General features: G+C 51.7%; 1 protein-coding gene across 1 annotated transcript in view; it reads right to left on the minus strand.

Moving 5' to 3' along the window:
- Positions 1-7314, minus strand: part of ESRRB (estrogen related receptor beta) — a 53721-nt gene extending 46407 nt beyond the window's left edge. The window contains exon 1 of the mRNA XM_037501996.1: positions 6897-7314. Within this exon, the coding sequence (XP_037357893.1) occupies positions 6897-7293 (397 nt within the window). The 5' untranslated portion in view covers positions 7294-7314. The remainder of the gene's footprint in view (positions 1-6896) is intronic.
- Positions 7315-15096: the final 7782 nt, after the last annotated feature.

The following is a 15096-nucleotide window of genomic DNA, read 5'->3' on the forward strand; positions in this document are numbered from 1 at the left end:
GCCAGAGGAGGCAAAGGCTCTATCACAGCCATTTGATAACACCCCTTCACAAAATGTGAATAGAGTAACTGTCACAAAAAATAAGTTTTATATAATGTGATTTAAAATATGCAACTTAAGGGCCTCCCTGGTGGCGCAAGGGGTTAAGCACAGCACTGTGAAGCAATCTGAAGCCACTGCAGCAAAAGTTCGATTGCTGGCTAGGGAGCTACCCACATGGCGCAGCAGACCTCTCTTGACTCGCCTGCTGCTCCCCTTAGCAGTGTGTTTCAGTCAATCCACCTGTTCTGTTCCCCACTCTGTCTCTCGTGAATCCTCTCATCCCCTGTATACCTCTGGCCTACACCCCAGTTGTCTACACAAAAATAAATAAATCTTTAAAAAAGATCATGTACGCAAACTGGCCAAACTTTTCTGGTATTCCTTATTATGCCCCAACGGTGAACATGGGGAATCACTCTGGGAATGGCCTTCTAGTCAGATTCTGAGAACTTCCTGTGTGCCAAGTACTATGGGAGGGTGTGGGGCTCTGTGAAAACCCAAGTAAATGGAACCCCATCCTTAGTAGCTTGTGCTCTTCTTGGAGGACCAGATAAGTAATACCAATAATCAGGGGTGCTGGGGTGCTGGTCAAAGATTACAGAGCACCCAGGAGGGGGACGGCCGTGTCAAATGAGAAGAGGAAACCAGAGAAAGCTTCCAGGAGGAAATACTAGCTCATTTGAGACCTGATGCACCAAAATAGGGACCAGAGGCTGAAGGAGGGAAGCAAAGAGTAGATTATGTGCGAAGTCTAGAAAGGGTGTGACGGGATCCGTGAGAAGCAGGCGAAGAAAACACTTGGCTGACCCCCAGCCTGCAAGGGCGAGGGAAGCCGAGGCTGTGAGGTCAGCGTGGGGCGATCCCAGCAGACATCCTCATAGTCATGTTCTGGAGCCTTGATCTTACCCACAGGCAAGCAACAAGAGTGACATGTTCAGATGTGTGTGCAGAAAGGTCTCTCTGACAACACTAACCAGACCCAGAGTGGACACTACTGTAGTAGTGTCAGTGGTCAGTGGTGGCCTGGACTGAAGCAGGGGCCATGGGCAGAAGCTGTTGGGTTAAGAGACATGGAGAAAGGAATATGAACAGGACATGGCTGCTGTGATGCTGGCTTGGGTTGGGGGGTGGTAGTGTGGGCAAGAAGAAAACTTAAGGGTAAGAACTGGGGTTCTGGCATGAATACTGGGGGAGTGAGACAGCAGAGATAAAGCTTCTGTTTAGGATGCACTGCTTTCTGGATGCTTCCAAGTTCCCCAAATGGAAATGTTCACTAAGTGTTAAAGGGACGTTGTTCAGGGGAGAGGTTGAGAGCAAGAGACACTGGGATTCATTCCAGAGGAAACTGAAGCCACGGGCAGATGTTTGGCATAAGACAGGTCAAGAACTGGGAGGATGAGAAGGGAGACACAGGAAGCTGAAGGTTAAGAGGATCCAGTGTTTATTTAAATCAGGAGATAGTAGAGGTATTTAAATGCTGATGGAAAGTAAGTGACTGTGGAAGAATAAGATAAAACAGAGGAGATGATGCGATGGAGGGTCTCTGGGAGTGGAGAGGAGTTGGATTCAATGCCTGGGAAGAGCTGAGTCTGCAGACAAGTCTTCCAGCACTGAGTGGGTGGTAAGAACTCAGTGTTCTATCGATGAATGATCCTGTGGGTGTGGGAGAATGGGGAGGGTTGAGGGAAACAGGCTGAGGGAGTTCCCATCTGAGAACTTGTAGTGTCTCCATGAACAGCAGGCAGGGTCACTGCTGGGAATGAGAGAGTGCAAGAGGATGAAGGTTTGGGGGTACAGTTTGGAAAAGACCCCCAAATTGACTCCCCAATAGGCCACCTCATCACTTTGGTCCTCATTACTGTTATAGGGCTGCCCCGATACAAAACGGGGTGCCTGCCTGTGGGTCCTCACCCGCGCGCTTAAAAGGACTTATCAATACTCTACTGCAGGCACACCGGAAAGGTTAATAAAAGGTTTATTTACAAGGGAAGGGATTACCATGGGGGCAGTGTCATTGTCCAGCACCTGGCACTCAGCTCTAGGATCCCGTCACCAGAAAGGGTGCCAGCTCTCAGGGCAGACCCACAGGTGCAGGTTCAGGGACTGGCTGTATATGCTCAGGAAGGCCCGTCCCCTCAAGTACAAGAATTGATCTGTGTAAACTGCAATCTGCCTAACCTGCAAATTCACTCCAAGCAAAAGTCCTAGAAGGGAACTAGATCATAATCAGAAAGATGTTAATCAGATAAATTGTAGTTTAATCACATCAGGCTGACCCCAGGTCACTCCCTTCCCTAGGGGTGGTGCCTTGGCCAAGTCGGCCTTCTTTTTCTTTGCCCCCGGGGTTGATCAATCTTCAATGGGAGGGCCTCCCTGGTGGTGCAGGCAGTTGAGCGCAGCGCTATGAAGCTGTCCACAGCCTCTGCAGTGCTGGTTCGATCCCAGCCAGCCACTCAGCAACCCACATGGCACAGCAGACCTCTCCTGTCTCGCCCACTGCTCCCCTCAGCAGTGTATTTCAATAGATCTGCCTGTTCTGCTCCCCACTCTGTCTCTGGTGAATCCTCTCACCCTCCTGCACTTCTGGCCAGTACCCCAGTTCTGTTTGTGAAAAGATCATTCTGGATAACTACAGGCCCTTGGCCCAAGTTATTGGACTTTTGAAAAATGGTCTGCAGAGCCTCCTTAGTTGGGTGGGTGTCTGGGACTGGACCCTGACACTGAGGCTCCATAGTCTTCCTGAAGACCTGGACCAAGTCTCTTTGGAACAAGGACTCAATAAAGGCTCACTTGGTTCTTAGCTTCTGTCTGTGGGTGTCGAGACAGGTCATATTTTTCCTCTCTATACTTTTCCTAATTTTCCCATGACTTCCATTCAGAAACAACAAAATCAAAATCATCATTAAAGCAAAAACAGTACTTAATAAATAAAAGTACAAGAGCAGGGGCCTCCCTGGTAGCGCAGGGGTTAAAGTCTCAGCACTATCAAGCTATCACCAGCCACTTATGGAATGAATTTGATCCCTAGCCAGAGCTGACCCAAATGGCACAGTGGACTTCCCCAGTCTCGCCCACTGCTCCCCTCAGCAGTGCATTTCAGTAGATCTGCCTGTTCTGCTCCCCACTCTGCCTCTGGTGAAACCTTTTACACACACACACACCTGCCCCCGCACCTCTGGCCTATACCCCAGTTCTTATATGCATAAATAAATAAAATATATCTTTAAAAAACAAACAAAACAAATACAATTCTTAGTAAAAGTACCAGAGCAATCTGTCAGCCTTACAGTTTCCTGTCCCCTGTCCTAGAGAAACCTGTTTCTGGTGATGAAAGTGAAGCTAACATAGAAGCAACAAGAACCGTTCAGTTCTGATTGTACAGGGCTGCTGTTTGATTTTTGACTTCTAGGAAGAGATCATTATCCTATTCAGGATAGCAAATAATTAAGACTATTTACAAAAGTGCTGAGGTCCTACAAAAACAGTGATTCAAAAGAGCACCTGTACACCTATGTTTATTGCAGCGCTATTTACAATAAGTAAAACCCGGAAACAACCCAAATGCCCAAAAATAAGATGACTGGATCAAGAAGATGTGGCATATATACACAACGGAATATTATTCAGCAATCAAAAAAGATAAACTCATGCCATTCGCAGCAACATGGATGGAACTAGAAGGAATTATGCTCCGTGAAATAAGCCAGAAGGAAAAAGAAAAATATCAGATGGTTTCACTTATAGCAGGAATATAGGGGAACCCAATAAGACATCAGTGTAAAAAATAATAACAATACAAAACACAACAAAGTAAAAATAAACAATTATAAACCAGAGACATCCTGCAGGGGAGGAGGAGGGAGAGGGATCAGAGGGAGGGAGGGAGAGAGGAGCACAGGGGAAGGAAATTCTATGGGGACTCAATCTGAGGGGGTGGGGAGAAGCAAAAATTGTCTAAAAAAATTTAAAAAATGATAAATGTTAACATAAAAAAGATGACTTAAAAAAATAAAATAAAAAAAGTGCTGAGGTCCTCCTGATTTGCTGAGGACATGCTCAACACCAGGCCTCTGTTGAGGGTACAGTTGGTTTTCTGGTCTACACCAGCCTCTGCTTTCATAAAAGTTGATCCAGAACTCTAGTTCATTAGGAACAAAATGGAGAGAAGAAAATGGACATGTTTCTTAAAAAGCAATTTTTCAAAAATTGACCTCCAATAATCTGAAATAATGGCAACCTCACCAGGCCATGTCCCAATTTGGGAAGAAGACTGCTATTTCACCCACTTAACAGCTTAACCATTGCCTTAAACATCTCATGCTTACTTGTCAAATATCCAGTGATATTTGATTGGATATGAGACTGAAGGTTTGCAACCCTGCCTGAAGCAAGAGACTTGAAATACTATGTTGTGCTTTTCAAATAGAGAAATTCCAGGGCTCCCTCCAGGCGTGGGGGCATAAAGGTGGTAGGAACCAGGATGCATTCATTCACTGTCCTGGAGATTAAAACTGGTACAGTGTCTGATGCAAACGATACTCAACAAATAGTTGCTGAAAGATGGTATTGTGGTTCTTTTGGGGGAAGGTACAGGGAACCAGGACCTAGGGAGGACTTCTTTTCTGTTTTTTTCTTTTGCACTGCTTGAATTCTTATCATATTAATTTTTTTAAGGGTTAAGAAATAAATATTATGTGGCCTCCCTGGTGGCGCAAAGGGTTAAGCACAGCCCTATGAAGCAATCCGCAGCCTCTGCAGCACAAGTTCGATCCCCAGCTGGCCAGGGAGCAACAACCCACATGGCGCAGCAGACCTCTACCTACTCGCCAATGCTCCCTTCAACAATGTACTTCGGTCAATCTGCCTGTTCTGTTCCCCACTCTGTCGCTGGTGGATCCTCTCACCCCAGCTCTCGTATGCATAAAATAAATAAATCTTTAAAAAAAATAAGTTATGTACAGCTAAAAATTTAAATCCTGTTAAGTCAAAATAATAATACACTGTTTTATTTAACTATATGCAATGACAAAAGCTGCTCTGTAAGATGAAGCAAATTATGCATCACTTATCTTAGTAATAATATTTCAAGTAATATTGTAAAAGTGAAAGTAATAGTTGCAAATGTTTATTTAGCACTTCCTAGTTGCCAGGCAATATTCTAAGTGCTGTGATATATATTAACTCAATCTCCTTAATCAGTACTATCACTTACAAAGGGGAAACTGAGGCAGCATGCCTCAGGGCATTTAGCTGTGAGGTAACAGATGGAGCTGGCTGACTCAGGAGCCTGGGTGGTTAACTATCTACCATATTGTCTTACGTAATATGTAAATACGGAAACCTTCGACTGGCTTAATGAGTAAATGGTCTGCTGAAGAAATCTAAACAGATAAACGTTGAATGAATAAACTGAGTCATGCAGGGAAGCGCCACTGATGCAGAAGATACTCAACAGTATTTGCTGAGAGAAGTTGGGACCATGGCACCTTCTGGGGAGGGCACAGGGAAATGGGGGAGGGAAACACGGAGGACATCTTGGGGTAGCCAGGCAGGGCCAGGGCAGGCTGGGTTTTCCAGGGGGCTGCTGTTTTGGTGACAGCATGTGGTGGGGGTGGGGGGGTTAAGGGAGAGTGGGGCTGTTAGGGGGAAAGGATGTTCTGAGCTAATCCCATACAGGCTTTGTGGACCCCACCCCCACTCCAGACCAAAGCCATCAAGACATTGGGAAAGACAAATCCCGTCACCACCAAAGGGAAGGTGGCTGGGACCTGAGGGTGGAGTTAAGCAGCCAGGTTGGGTATAAAAACCGTTTTGTATCGGGGCTGCCCTATAACAGGACCAGCTCATTTCAATTACGTGAGTGCGCAGGGCTTTCTATCTATCCTACTGCCAGCACCTAGAACAAAGGCTGAGCTTAGTAGGTGCTTAGTTTAGTAGATGGGAGACAATGAAAGAAGCCAGTTCTTGAGGCCAGCTGAGCGCTGACAGTTTCTCCAGGTGGGACCCTGTCTCCTGAACTTGGTAAAAGCCCCGTCCTTACCCCGGTTTATCTCTCCATGCCTTCCTGAGAAGGATTCACTCCCCCAGCCAGTGAAGCCTTCAGCCACCCTGGTGTGGACATCTGGCTGGGCTGCCCTGCAGTGAAGAGGCTGAAGTCAGCCACGCCAATGGGACAGGCTTGACTCAGTCACAATTTAGAAAAATAATGATTTCACCAGCACAATTAACGATTAAAACCAAGGCGATCCTCTCTATCTCAAGAGGCCTGGCATGGCAGGTCAAAAAATGCTATTTCCCGGGGGCCTCCCTGGTGGCGCAAGGGGTTAAGACGCAACCTATGAAGCAATCCGCAGCCTCTGCAGCACGAGTTCAACACCCGGCCAGGGAGCAACCCACATGGCGCGGCAGATCTCTCCTGTCTCGCCTGCTGCTCCCCTCAGCAGTGTATTTCGTCAGTCTGCCTGTTCTGCTCCCCACTCTGTCTCTGGTGAGTCCTCTCACCCCCCACACTTCTGGCCTATACCCCAGTTCTTGTATGCATAAATAAATAAAACTTAAAAAAAAAATGCTATTTCCCCTGCAAAAATCAGTTTTTTGCGGGGCACACATTTGACAGTGCACCCTACACCAGTCAGAGGCACACCTCTGGTGAGGCTTTTGGTGCAGCATCCTGGAGGAGGGTCGGGGTGCAAAAACAGGTGCAGGACTTACCCAGTATCCCAGAATGAAACCTTCCAGGAGACCGAAAAGGGGCCCAGACTGGGGAACCACTGGGTTCCTGTTGAGCCCGAGGGTCCAGGGCGCTAGGAGCTGCACCCGCACCCACACCCAGGCCCTCCCCCCTCGGCACACACCTTGGATGGTCCTCTTGAAGAACGCCTTGCAGGCCTCGCAGGAGGCCACGCCGTAGTGGTAGCCAGAGGCAATGTCCCCACACACCAGGCACAGACGCTTGGGGATGGCGTTGAGCATGTACTCGCACTTGATGGCCGAGTCCTCCATGATGCCGCCGGCACAGTCCTCGTAGCTCTTGCGGCACGGGGCGCCTCCCAGCCCGGCGCCCGCGAACATGGGCGGCGAGTCCAGACCGTTGGCGTGGGCGCCCAGGGCCAGGCCGAAGCCGCCGCTGGCGTCGGACGAGCCGCTGGGGCTGTGGTGGCTGAGGGCATCGATGCCCGAGGACGGGCTGGACGGCTCCGTCTTGATAAAGGAGCCGCAGCTGGAGCCCAGGTGCCGGTCGTCTGCGGACATCCTGCTGAGCAGCCTGCGGACAGAGGGCGGGAAGTCAGCTCCCAGGGCGCGGTGGGTGTGGCGCCCGCCCCAGGAATTAGCTCTGGGCTCCTGCACCATGGGAGGGTTGGCCCGAGGGCCTCTAGGCTGAAGCCCGGGAGATAAAATGCTGGCGGAGAAGGTCAAGTGGTCAAGAAACCGCACAGCCCCAGAGCAGGTTTCTGGTATTGTCACCTGGAACCTTCTGAGTTCTCAAAAAAAAACCTACTTTTGATCAAGAAAGGCCAGCTTAGGCACCGCACCCCTTGGTTTGCAAACTGCTGGTTGGAGACAGGCACAAAACCGCTTCCAGAAAAACTATAAAATGGATAGATGGAGGCTACCATTGCTAGGCCCTGGACCAGACCTCACCACCCACTTCACCTGGCACCACTGGGGCATCAGATAAAACAAGCCCAAGCTTGGAAGTTCCCCTGAAGTTAGCCACCATGGAGGGGGGACCTGAGGCGCCAAGTCACCTGCCGGGGCAAAAGGCAGGGCTGGGGAGGCTGCCCTTTGGGTTTTGGCTTTGCATGAGGCCCAGCTGGAGTTGGCTCCCTCCCGGATGCCCTCTCCCATTCCCCTTTCCAGCTCCAGCACAGGCTGTTTCCATGCACCACCCCACCCCACCCCCACAAAGAACTCTGTGTCTCCATCAGGCAGCAGGGGGTACCTTCCCACCCTGACTCCCTGTAGTTCCTGGTGTTCTTTAACCCTATTTCAAACTTCAAGTCCCCCTGTCTCACCCAGAAAGGGGGGAGCATTACTGACAGGGCGGGTCACTGCACAGAGTCTTAGAATGAAAGCCCCTCCTCCCAGAGCCATGCTGGGTGGGTGAGCCGTGGCAGGGGTGTGACCCGACACCTCCCAGCTCTCGGGAGAGGCTAGAAAAGCTGTCAGGGTGGGCTAGAAAAGCTCGAAGTAGGAAAAAGGGGGTGTGCTGTCAGGAGCCTCCAGCTGTAGCCCACACCCAAGAGCTCGGGTGAGCAGGGATGGGGTGGTTCAGGGCTTGGAGCGGGGTCCCCCCGGCCATGTGGCCCCAGTGGAGGCAGAGAGGAGGTCTAGTGCTGCCTGAGGAGCAGCTAAGAGGAGAGAGGGAGAGAGCCCAGAGAGGTCGGCAGGTAGGACACCCCATTAGTGGGGGGAGACGCCTCCCTGCTGGGAGCGAGGGTCTCAATGGAGGAGTGTCTACTGGGGCAGCAGTCCGGGTCCTGCTGCCAATGACACTAGGAGGTAGTCCCTGTTTTCTGAGCAGCCCCCTGAGGAAAGGGACGAGGCTGCCTTACCATACTTACAAAGGCCCCGCCCACCCCAATACCAGCAAATGCAGAGGGAGGGGCCTCCAGTGTCCCTGGCCCCACTAATGATTTGGTACCTAACAGACCTCTCTCCCAGGGATGGCGTGGACCATCACACTTGCATATGTGAGACAAGGAACTCCCAGCCCATGGGGAGTTGTCACCAGAAGATGGGAGCGGCCTCTGATAAACAGAAGAGAGCAGGCAAGCTCTCGCTCTGAAGTTGGTTATCTCCTGGAATGTAGAGTTTGAAACAGAGGCACCTGGGACTCTTTGATTCAAATTGTATGTACCCAAGTCCCCCAAGATGCCTCTCCTCCAAGCCCCAAGTTTCCCTTGCATCTCAGAGGGTGCTCAGATTAGTCTCCATGGACCCTTCTACATCCTGACTCCTGTGCCCTCATCTCCCTGGGTTCCTCAAGGCCACCTGCCTCCCCCCACCCACCAGCAGTGGTGGGTCCGGGGAACATGCACCTCAGGGTCATCTGCCAGAAGGCATCTTCCACAGGGCAGATGGAGGAGAGCCGAGCGGAGCTCTTTGCTATGTGAGCCCCTCCTGTTCGCATCTTTGAGCTCTGCAGCTCAGATTGTCCCAGGGCCACTGTGATAAATCCTACAGGGCAAAAACACTCCCAGACTCCGGCCCCAAACTCACGAAATCTCCAGAGATTTTGGGAGATACATTTGACATAGACAATAATTATAGCAATGACTAATCAATGAGCATGTATTATATCTGCCTGCTTCAGATCTGTCCCTTAAAGCTGCAAGAAGCATGTTGTCCAGAGGAAGTAGACAGAGAGGCCGAAGCCACGTCCAGGGGGATGGTGGGCCACAGTTTCCCAACTGTTCACCCAGTTTATGGCTCAGCCAACCCTGAAGGACACCCAAAGTTGGCAGGGTTTTCATCCCTCAGCCTCAGTTTCCCCTCCTGCCCTTCTCCTTGGTTGGTTCAGAAGGACACAAAGCATTTTGCTATGATCTTTGCAGCCAAGACACACCTTGTCTGGACCCCATCCCCAGTGGCTTCCAAAAGCTAAGAAGGAAGCAAAGTTGACCTTGATCTCAGTCAATGTGGAAAGCCAAGGTATGAATTTGGTGCCCTAGTCCCAGCTGAGGGGATCTAACAATCCCATCCCTGTAGCCCTCCCTGTCAATGACCATTATCTTTGTGCCACTAGAATGTCTTTCCAGGGAGAGTCAACACAGATTTGGGGCACCTACTATGTGCCAAGTGCTGATCAGATAACAGAAGATGGTGGGCATGGCCCCCAGTCTCAAGTTCATACTCTCACAGGAAGGAGAGACACAAGAATTGGAAGAAAGGTCTGACGTGAGTTCCCTGCTGTGCCCTTCTGGTCTTGCTTTACACACTCATATTGCAACAGGGTGGCCCCCAGGAAAGGGGGAGTTTCCCTGCCCCACCCAAGGGAGGGTGGAGCTGAGCAGGAAGAGGAGAAGCTGCAGAAGAGACTGAGGAAGGAAGGAGCAAGATGGAGCCAGGAGACCTGGAGGAGGCGCATGGAGCCTAGAGACACGTGAAGAAACTGCGCTTGTCTTTTGGTCGTGGACTGGGTGACACAGATGTGGGTGAGACCCGTGGGGAGGTGACAATGGCAGCTTTTATCTTGATGTTGATTTTGCTCTTTTCCTTCCGGGCTTGTCTGGTTGTTTCTGACCCTTTTCTGTGGGTCCCCACTGGAAGATGCTTTAGACTTGTGGCAGGCTTTGGGGCCTTGCTCTGGGCCAATCCCATTTGGATAGACTTTTACCCACGAGGGGACGGGTAACTTTGGGTGCTTCATTTAGAAACTAGACTCTTTGCCTTACCTGTATTGTTTCCTAGTTTTATTAAAGATCCTTCCCATTAAAGTCTCATGTGTTTTGTGTTGATGCGGCGGATGGCAGAACCCATTTAAAAAAGACAGGTATGCGGGGTTTGGGCTGCCCCTCTCCCTGTCCTATAACAATTCACTCATTGATTCACTCACTCATTTGCTTGCTCATGCACTTGTTCATTCACTCATTCACTTATTCATTCATATTTGCAGACTGAATGGAGACCCTGAGGAGGACACAGCTTCTCTTCTGTGTTGAAAGTTCCTTCTAGGGATCTCCCTGGTGGCGCAGGGGTTAAAGTCTCAGGGCTATCAAGCTATTGCCAGCCACAGCAGCATGAGTTTGATCCCTGAACAGGGAGCTGACCCACATGGTGCAGCAGACCTCTCCTGTCTCGCCCACTGCTCCCCTCAGCAGTGTATTTCAGTAGATCCACCTGTTCTGCTCCCCACTCTGTCTCTGGTGAATTCTCTTACTCCCTGTACCTCTGGCCTACACCCCAGTTCTTGTATGCATAAATAAATAAAAATAAATCCTTTTTTAAAAAAGAAAGTTCCTTCTAGGCTCTTCTTTTCACTCCCAGCTGGCCCTCTGCTGCAGGGTCAGTGGCCGAACCAGACCAGTGGCCACTCATCAAGCTCAGTCATATGCTGGACACCTTTTGTACCATCATCCTGAATCCTCACAGCTGACTGCCAGACACGAATATCCCCATTTTACAGAAGAGAAAAGCTAGAGTTTAAAATTTGTCCCAGGTCACCCGGGTGACAGGAGAAGCTGAGATTCAAATCAGCAGTTTGTCCCAGGCCCAGGTTCTTTGGGTCTTTTTTCTATAGTAGTCTGCTCCCCCAGTGCCAGGCTGCAGAAAGCATCATACTGGGCGGAGGCCCCATGTTTACAATCCACACAAATGCAGAGAAGATCTCCCAAGTCCTGGACCCTCCTCACTGTCATGTCTGGATCCACAGTGTGAGAGCAGAGAACTTGGGGACGGGGGGGCACCGAGTCCCTCTGGCAGCCTGGCTTCGCATGCACCCGGTAGGGGAGGGAAGGTGCTGCAGAGGCAGGACCCTCCAGGAAAGCAGCCCACTCCCTTGCCATTCAAGATATTTGTTTATCCAGAAGCAAAATGCAAAGGAAGGATAGAGAGAAGGCAGTACCAGGAAAAGGTAGAGAAGCAGTCAGAGGCATCAGAGGAGGAGAAATAAGCCAGGTGTCCCTGGTTGGGACACCGGGTTAGGGAAGATTTCAGGAGTAGCCAAGGCTGAGGAAGGTGTGGCCCCAATGAGGGTGGCTGAGATGGGGTGCAGGGAGAGCACAGCCCCGGATAAGAGAGAGGGGTGGGGTGGCTGGCACTGTGCTCTGGGGAGGGAGACACGTCGAGATGCTCAGCTGTGGTGGCTGGGACACAGTTTCCAACGGGGCTGATGACTATTGACTTTACCAGGAGGCAACAGATACCCTATCTGAGTGGTCTTTGAAATGGCGTAGGCAGAGGCCAAAGTCCCTGAAGGCGCCATTTTCCCCTGGATCCATCTAACAGGAGCGCAGCCAGAGCTGCCCTGGCCTCAATTTCACCACCACCTGATTAGACTTGGCCTCTCTCCTGCCTCAGGGGTGGGCTCTCTGCCTTTGCCAGCAGCCAAGTGGGTTGAAGACTTTCCTAACACAGGGAAGTTCTGAGTAAAACCCAAACTGTTGAGTTATGTTGCATAGACCTTGGGAGGAAAAGAAATTCCAGGCCACTAGCAAGAGACAATACATTTTTAAATGGGACCCCAGGAATCTAGCCCCTTCGAAGTGGCCTTCTGACGGGCAGGCAGTAGCAGAGAGGCTTCTGGAAGGGAGGGGCATGGACTGCCCTGATTAACTTGGGTGGCTTTTCTCTACTGACAGAGTTCACCCCACCAGGCGCAAGAAAAAAATCTCGCACCCCTCAAGCTCTCCTTTGCTTCTGTGCTGCGCCAGCCCTGGAGCAGAGGCAAGCAGCTGAGTCACTGAACTGGCACGCGACTGGCCAGGTCTACCACCTGGAAGCTGCTCACTAAAGTAAACAGATGACCCTGTGTGGGCCTCAGGGTCCTCCTCTGCAAAATGGGCTCCACGTGGCCCTCCTTTAGAGGCTGCTCAGGGTGAGCATGAGTTAACGCAGGGGAAACAAGTAGGGGCTGGTGCCCAGCAAGCACTCAGTGCAAGCTGGCTGCTCCATGATTCCCCAGGAAACGCCTTCCAGGAAACCCAGCGGCCCTTCCCGCAACCAAGGCTCGCGATCTGGAAGATAATTGCACGAGGAGCTTGCCATTTACCAGGAGGGCCAGGGGTTGGTTCAGCAAATTAAGAGGATAAATAAGCCTGAAACGGGAATCCACTCTACAGAAGAAAAATGGTTTCTGAACACGGAGGACTCTTCCATACATTTCTGTAATTAATGTGCCGAGCAGGGGCCATGGGGCAGTTCATTAAAGCAGACTGGGAGCCTCCGGCAAGGCTTTATTTGTTATCAACCTGCCCCTGGGGCTTCTGAAAGTAACACAGCTAAACTTCCTTTAAAAATATTATTAAATAATGCAGAATGGGGAAAAAAATAATGCAGAATGGGCTTTTAATAGGGGGGCAGAAAAGACAGGATCATGTGGCTGGATGGGAATAACTGCCAAGGTCCTAGCATTCCTGATGGGATGTGGATTCCTGGGCATTTATTACCTGGGAGGGAGGAGGGAGAGGGGAGGATGGAGGAGGGAAAGAGGAGGAGGGAGAGAGGAGGAAGGAGGGAGAGAGGAGGAGGGAAGAGGGAGAGAGGAGGGAGATGGGAGGAGGGAGGAGGGACAGAGGAGGAGGGAGAGGGGAGGAGGGACGAGGAGGAGGAGGGAGGAGGGAGAGAGGAGGGGGAGGGAGAGAGGAGGAGGAGGAAGGGAGAGGGGGAGGAGGGAGAGGGGAGGAGGGAGAGGAGGGGGGGAGGAGAGAGAGAGGAGGGAGGAGGGGAGGGGGGAGGGGGAGGGGGAGAGGAGAGGGAGGGAGGAGGGGGAGAGGAGAGGAGGAGGAGGGGGAGGGAGGGGGGAGGAGGAGGGAGGAGGAGGGAGGGGAGGGGGGAGGAGGAAGAGGGGGGGGGGAGGGAGGAGGGGGGAGGAGGGGGGGGGAGAGAGGAGGGGGGGAGAGGAGGAGGAGGGGAGGGGGGGAGGAGAGGGAGAGGGGGGGGAGGAGGGGAGAGGGGAAGAGAGGGAGGAGGATGGGAGGGGGAGGGAGGAGAGGGTGAGAAGGAGAAGGGGGGAAGAGAAAGGGACGGAGGGAGGGAAGAGCAGCAGAGCAGAGAGGAAGGAAGTGACCAACGATAAGTTATAAACCAAAGGTCATGATTAATCCAGTCCTGTGCAATCGGACATCACTGATTACATATTTTTCTTAAACGCAGATATTTCTTTAATCCCCACTGACCTAACCCTGATGGTTCCGAATCAGCCACTGCAGTCCCTGAAATCTTGCACACGTGACTCTTGCAACAGCGGACCCTTCTCTGGACAGACACACGGCCGCACTGACCGAGAGCATCCGAAGCGCTCTGGGATTCTCCTGCAAGCCCTGCAGGCTTCCGGATGAGGAGCTGAGCTGCTCAAAGTCTCTACCCAGAGCCAGGCTGGGTGGGCTGGCTGGGGGCTTAGAGACACAGGAGTTGGCGATTGCCTGGGGACCAAGCTGACGCAGACAGAGGCCACTGGCCACGCTCCTGGCCACACCGCTGCCACCCTCAGAACCAGCGCAACCGATCCAGCCTACCTGGTCTCCTCAGGGGTACCCCTTCCACCCGCTCTTTCTCCCCTTGGGGGCCCCTCTGGGACCCAGGACTGCAAAATGACCCAATAGCAAACCGGCTTCAGTGACAGCCTGCCTTCCGCCTGCTAGAGCTCAGGCGAAAATCTGTAATTAAGCATCTTGTCGTTAGAAAGATTAGTCAAAACCAGGCTGATCCCGGACAACTGATTGAAATCTCATTCCACACAAATTACAGCATAGAAAATAATGATGGGTAATTAGTGCCTTTCAATCGGGGCTTTTTATCCATGATTTTCCAGGCTGCATCCATCATAATGAGAAGAGAGAGACGCCGCCACAGCAGGAGGAGACAAATGGATGCCGGGGGCTGTCCCGCCAGGGTGGCTGGGAGGCCCCGGTCCAGGGACAGAGCTGGGCCACAGGGGACGCAGCTGCTGGCCCAGCCCACAGTTTTGCATGCAGTGGAAAAAGTGGACCTTCTAGGTGAGACCACTTGGAAACTCAGGCCCATCTCGGTGCTGTCGGTCAGCTGCTCCCTGCAAGACCCAGAGGCACCCGGTGACTTCCCTGGACAGACACATGGCCCCACTGACCACCCTGGGCTTGGATCACCACAAAGGGTGCGTGTGGCGGAAGGAGGGCGTCACTCATTCAGAAATAGGCCCCTGGACACCCTCTGGGGTTCTCCCTTTCAGCAGTTCTTGGAGAGCTGACATCTGTGAATTCACCTGGAGCCTTCCTGAACGTGTTTTTATTTTTGCCCTGGAGGAAGCATGTGGCACCCACATCCCACCCAGTGCCACGGAACAACAATTTCTAGGCAGCGTTTGCTCCCCACTGTAGCCCATGTGCAGCCACAGAGCTTCGTGGCTGGGGCCAG

The sequence above is a fragment of the Talpa occidentalis genome, unplaced genomic scaffold, assembly GCF_014898055.3.
Source record: "Talpa occidentalis isolate TD23 unplaced genomic scaffold, MPIMG_talOcc4v2.1 talOcc4.11, whole genome shotgun sequence".
NCBI classification, from domain to species: domain Eukaryota; kingdom Metazoa; phylum Chordata; class Mammalia; order Eulipotyphla; family Talpidae; genus Talpa; species Talpa occidentalis.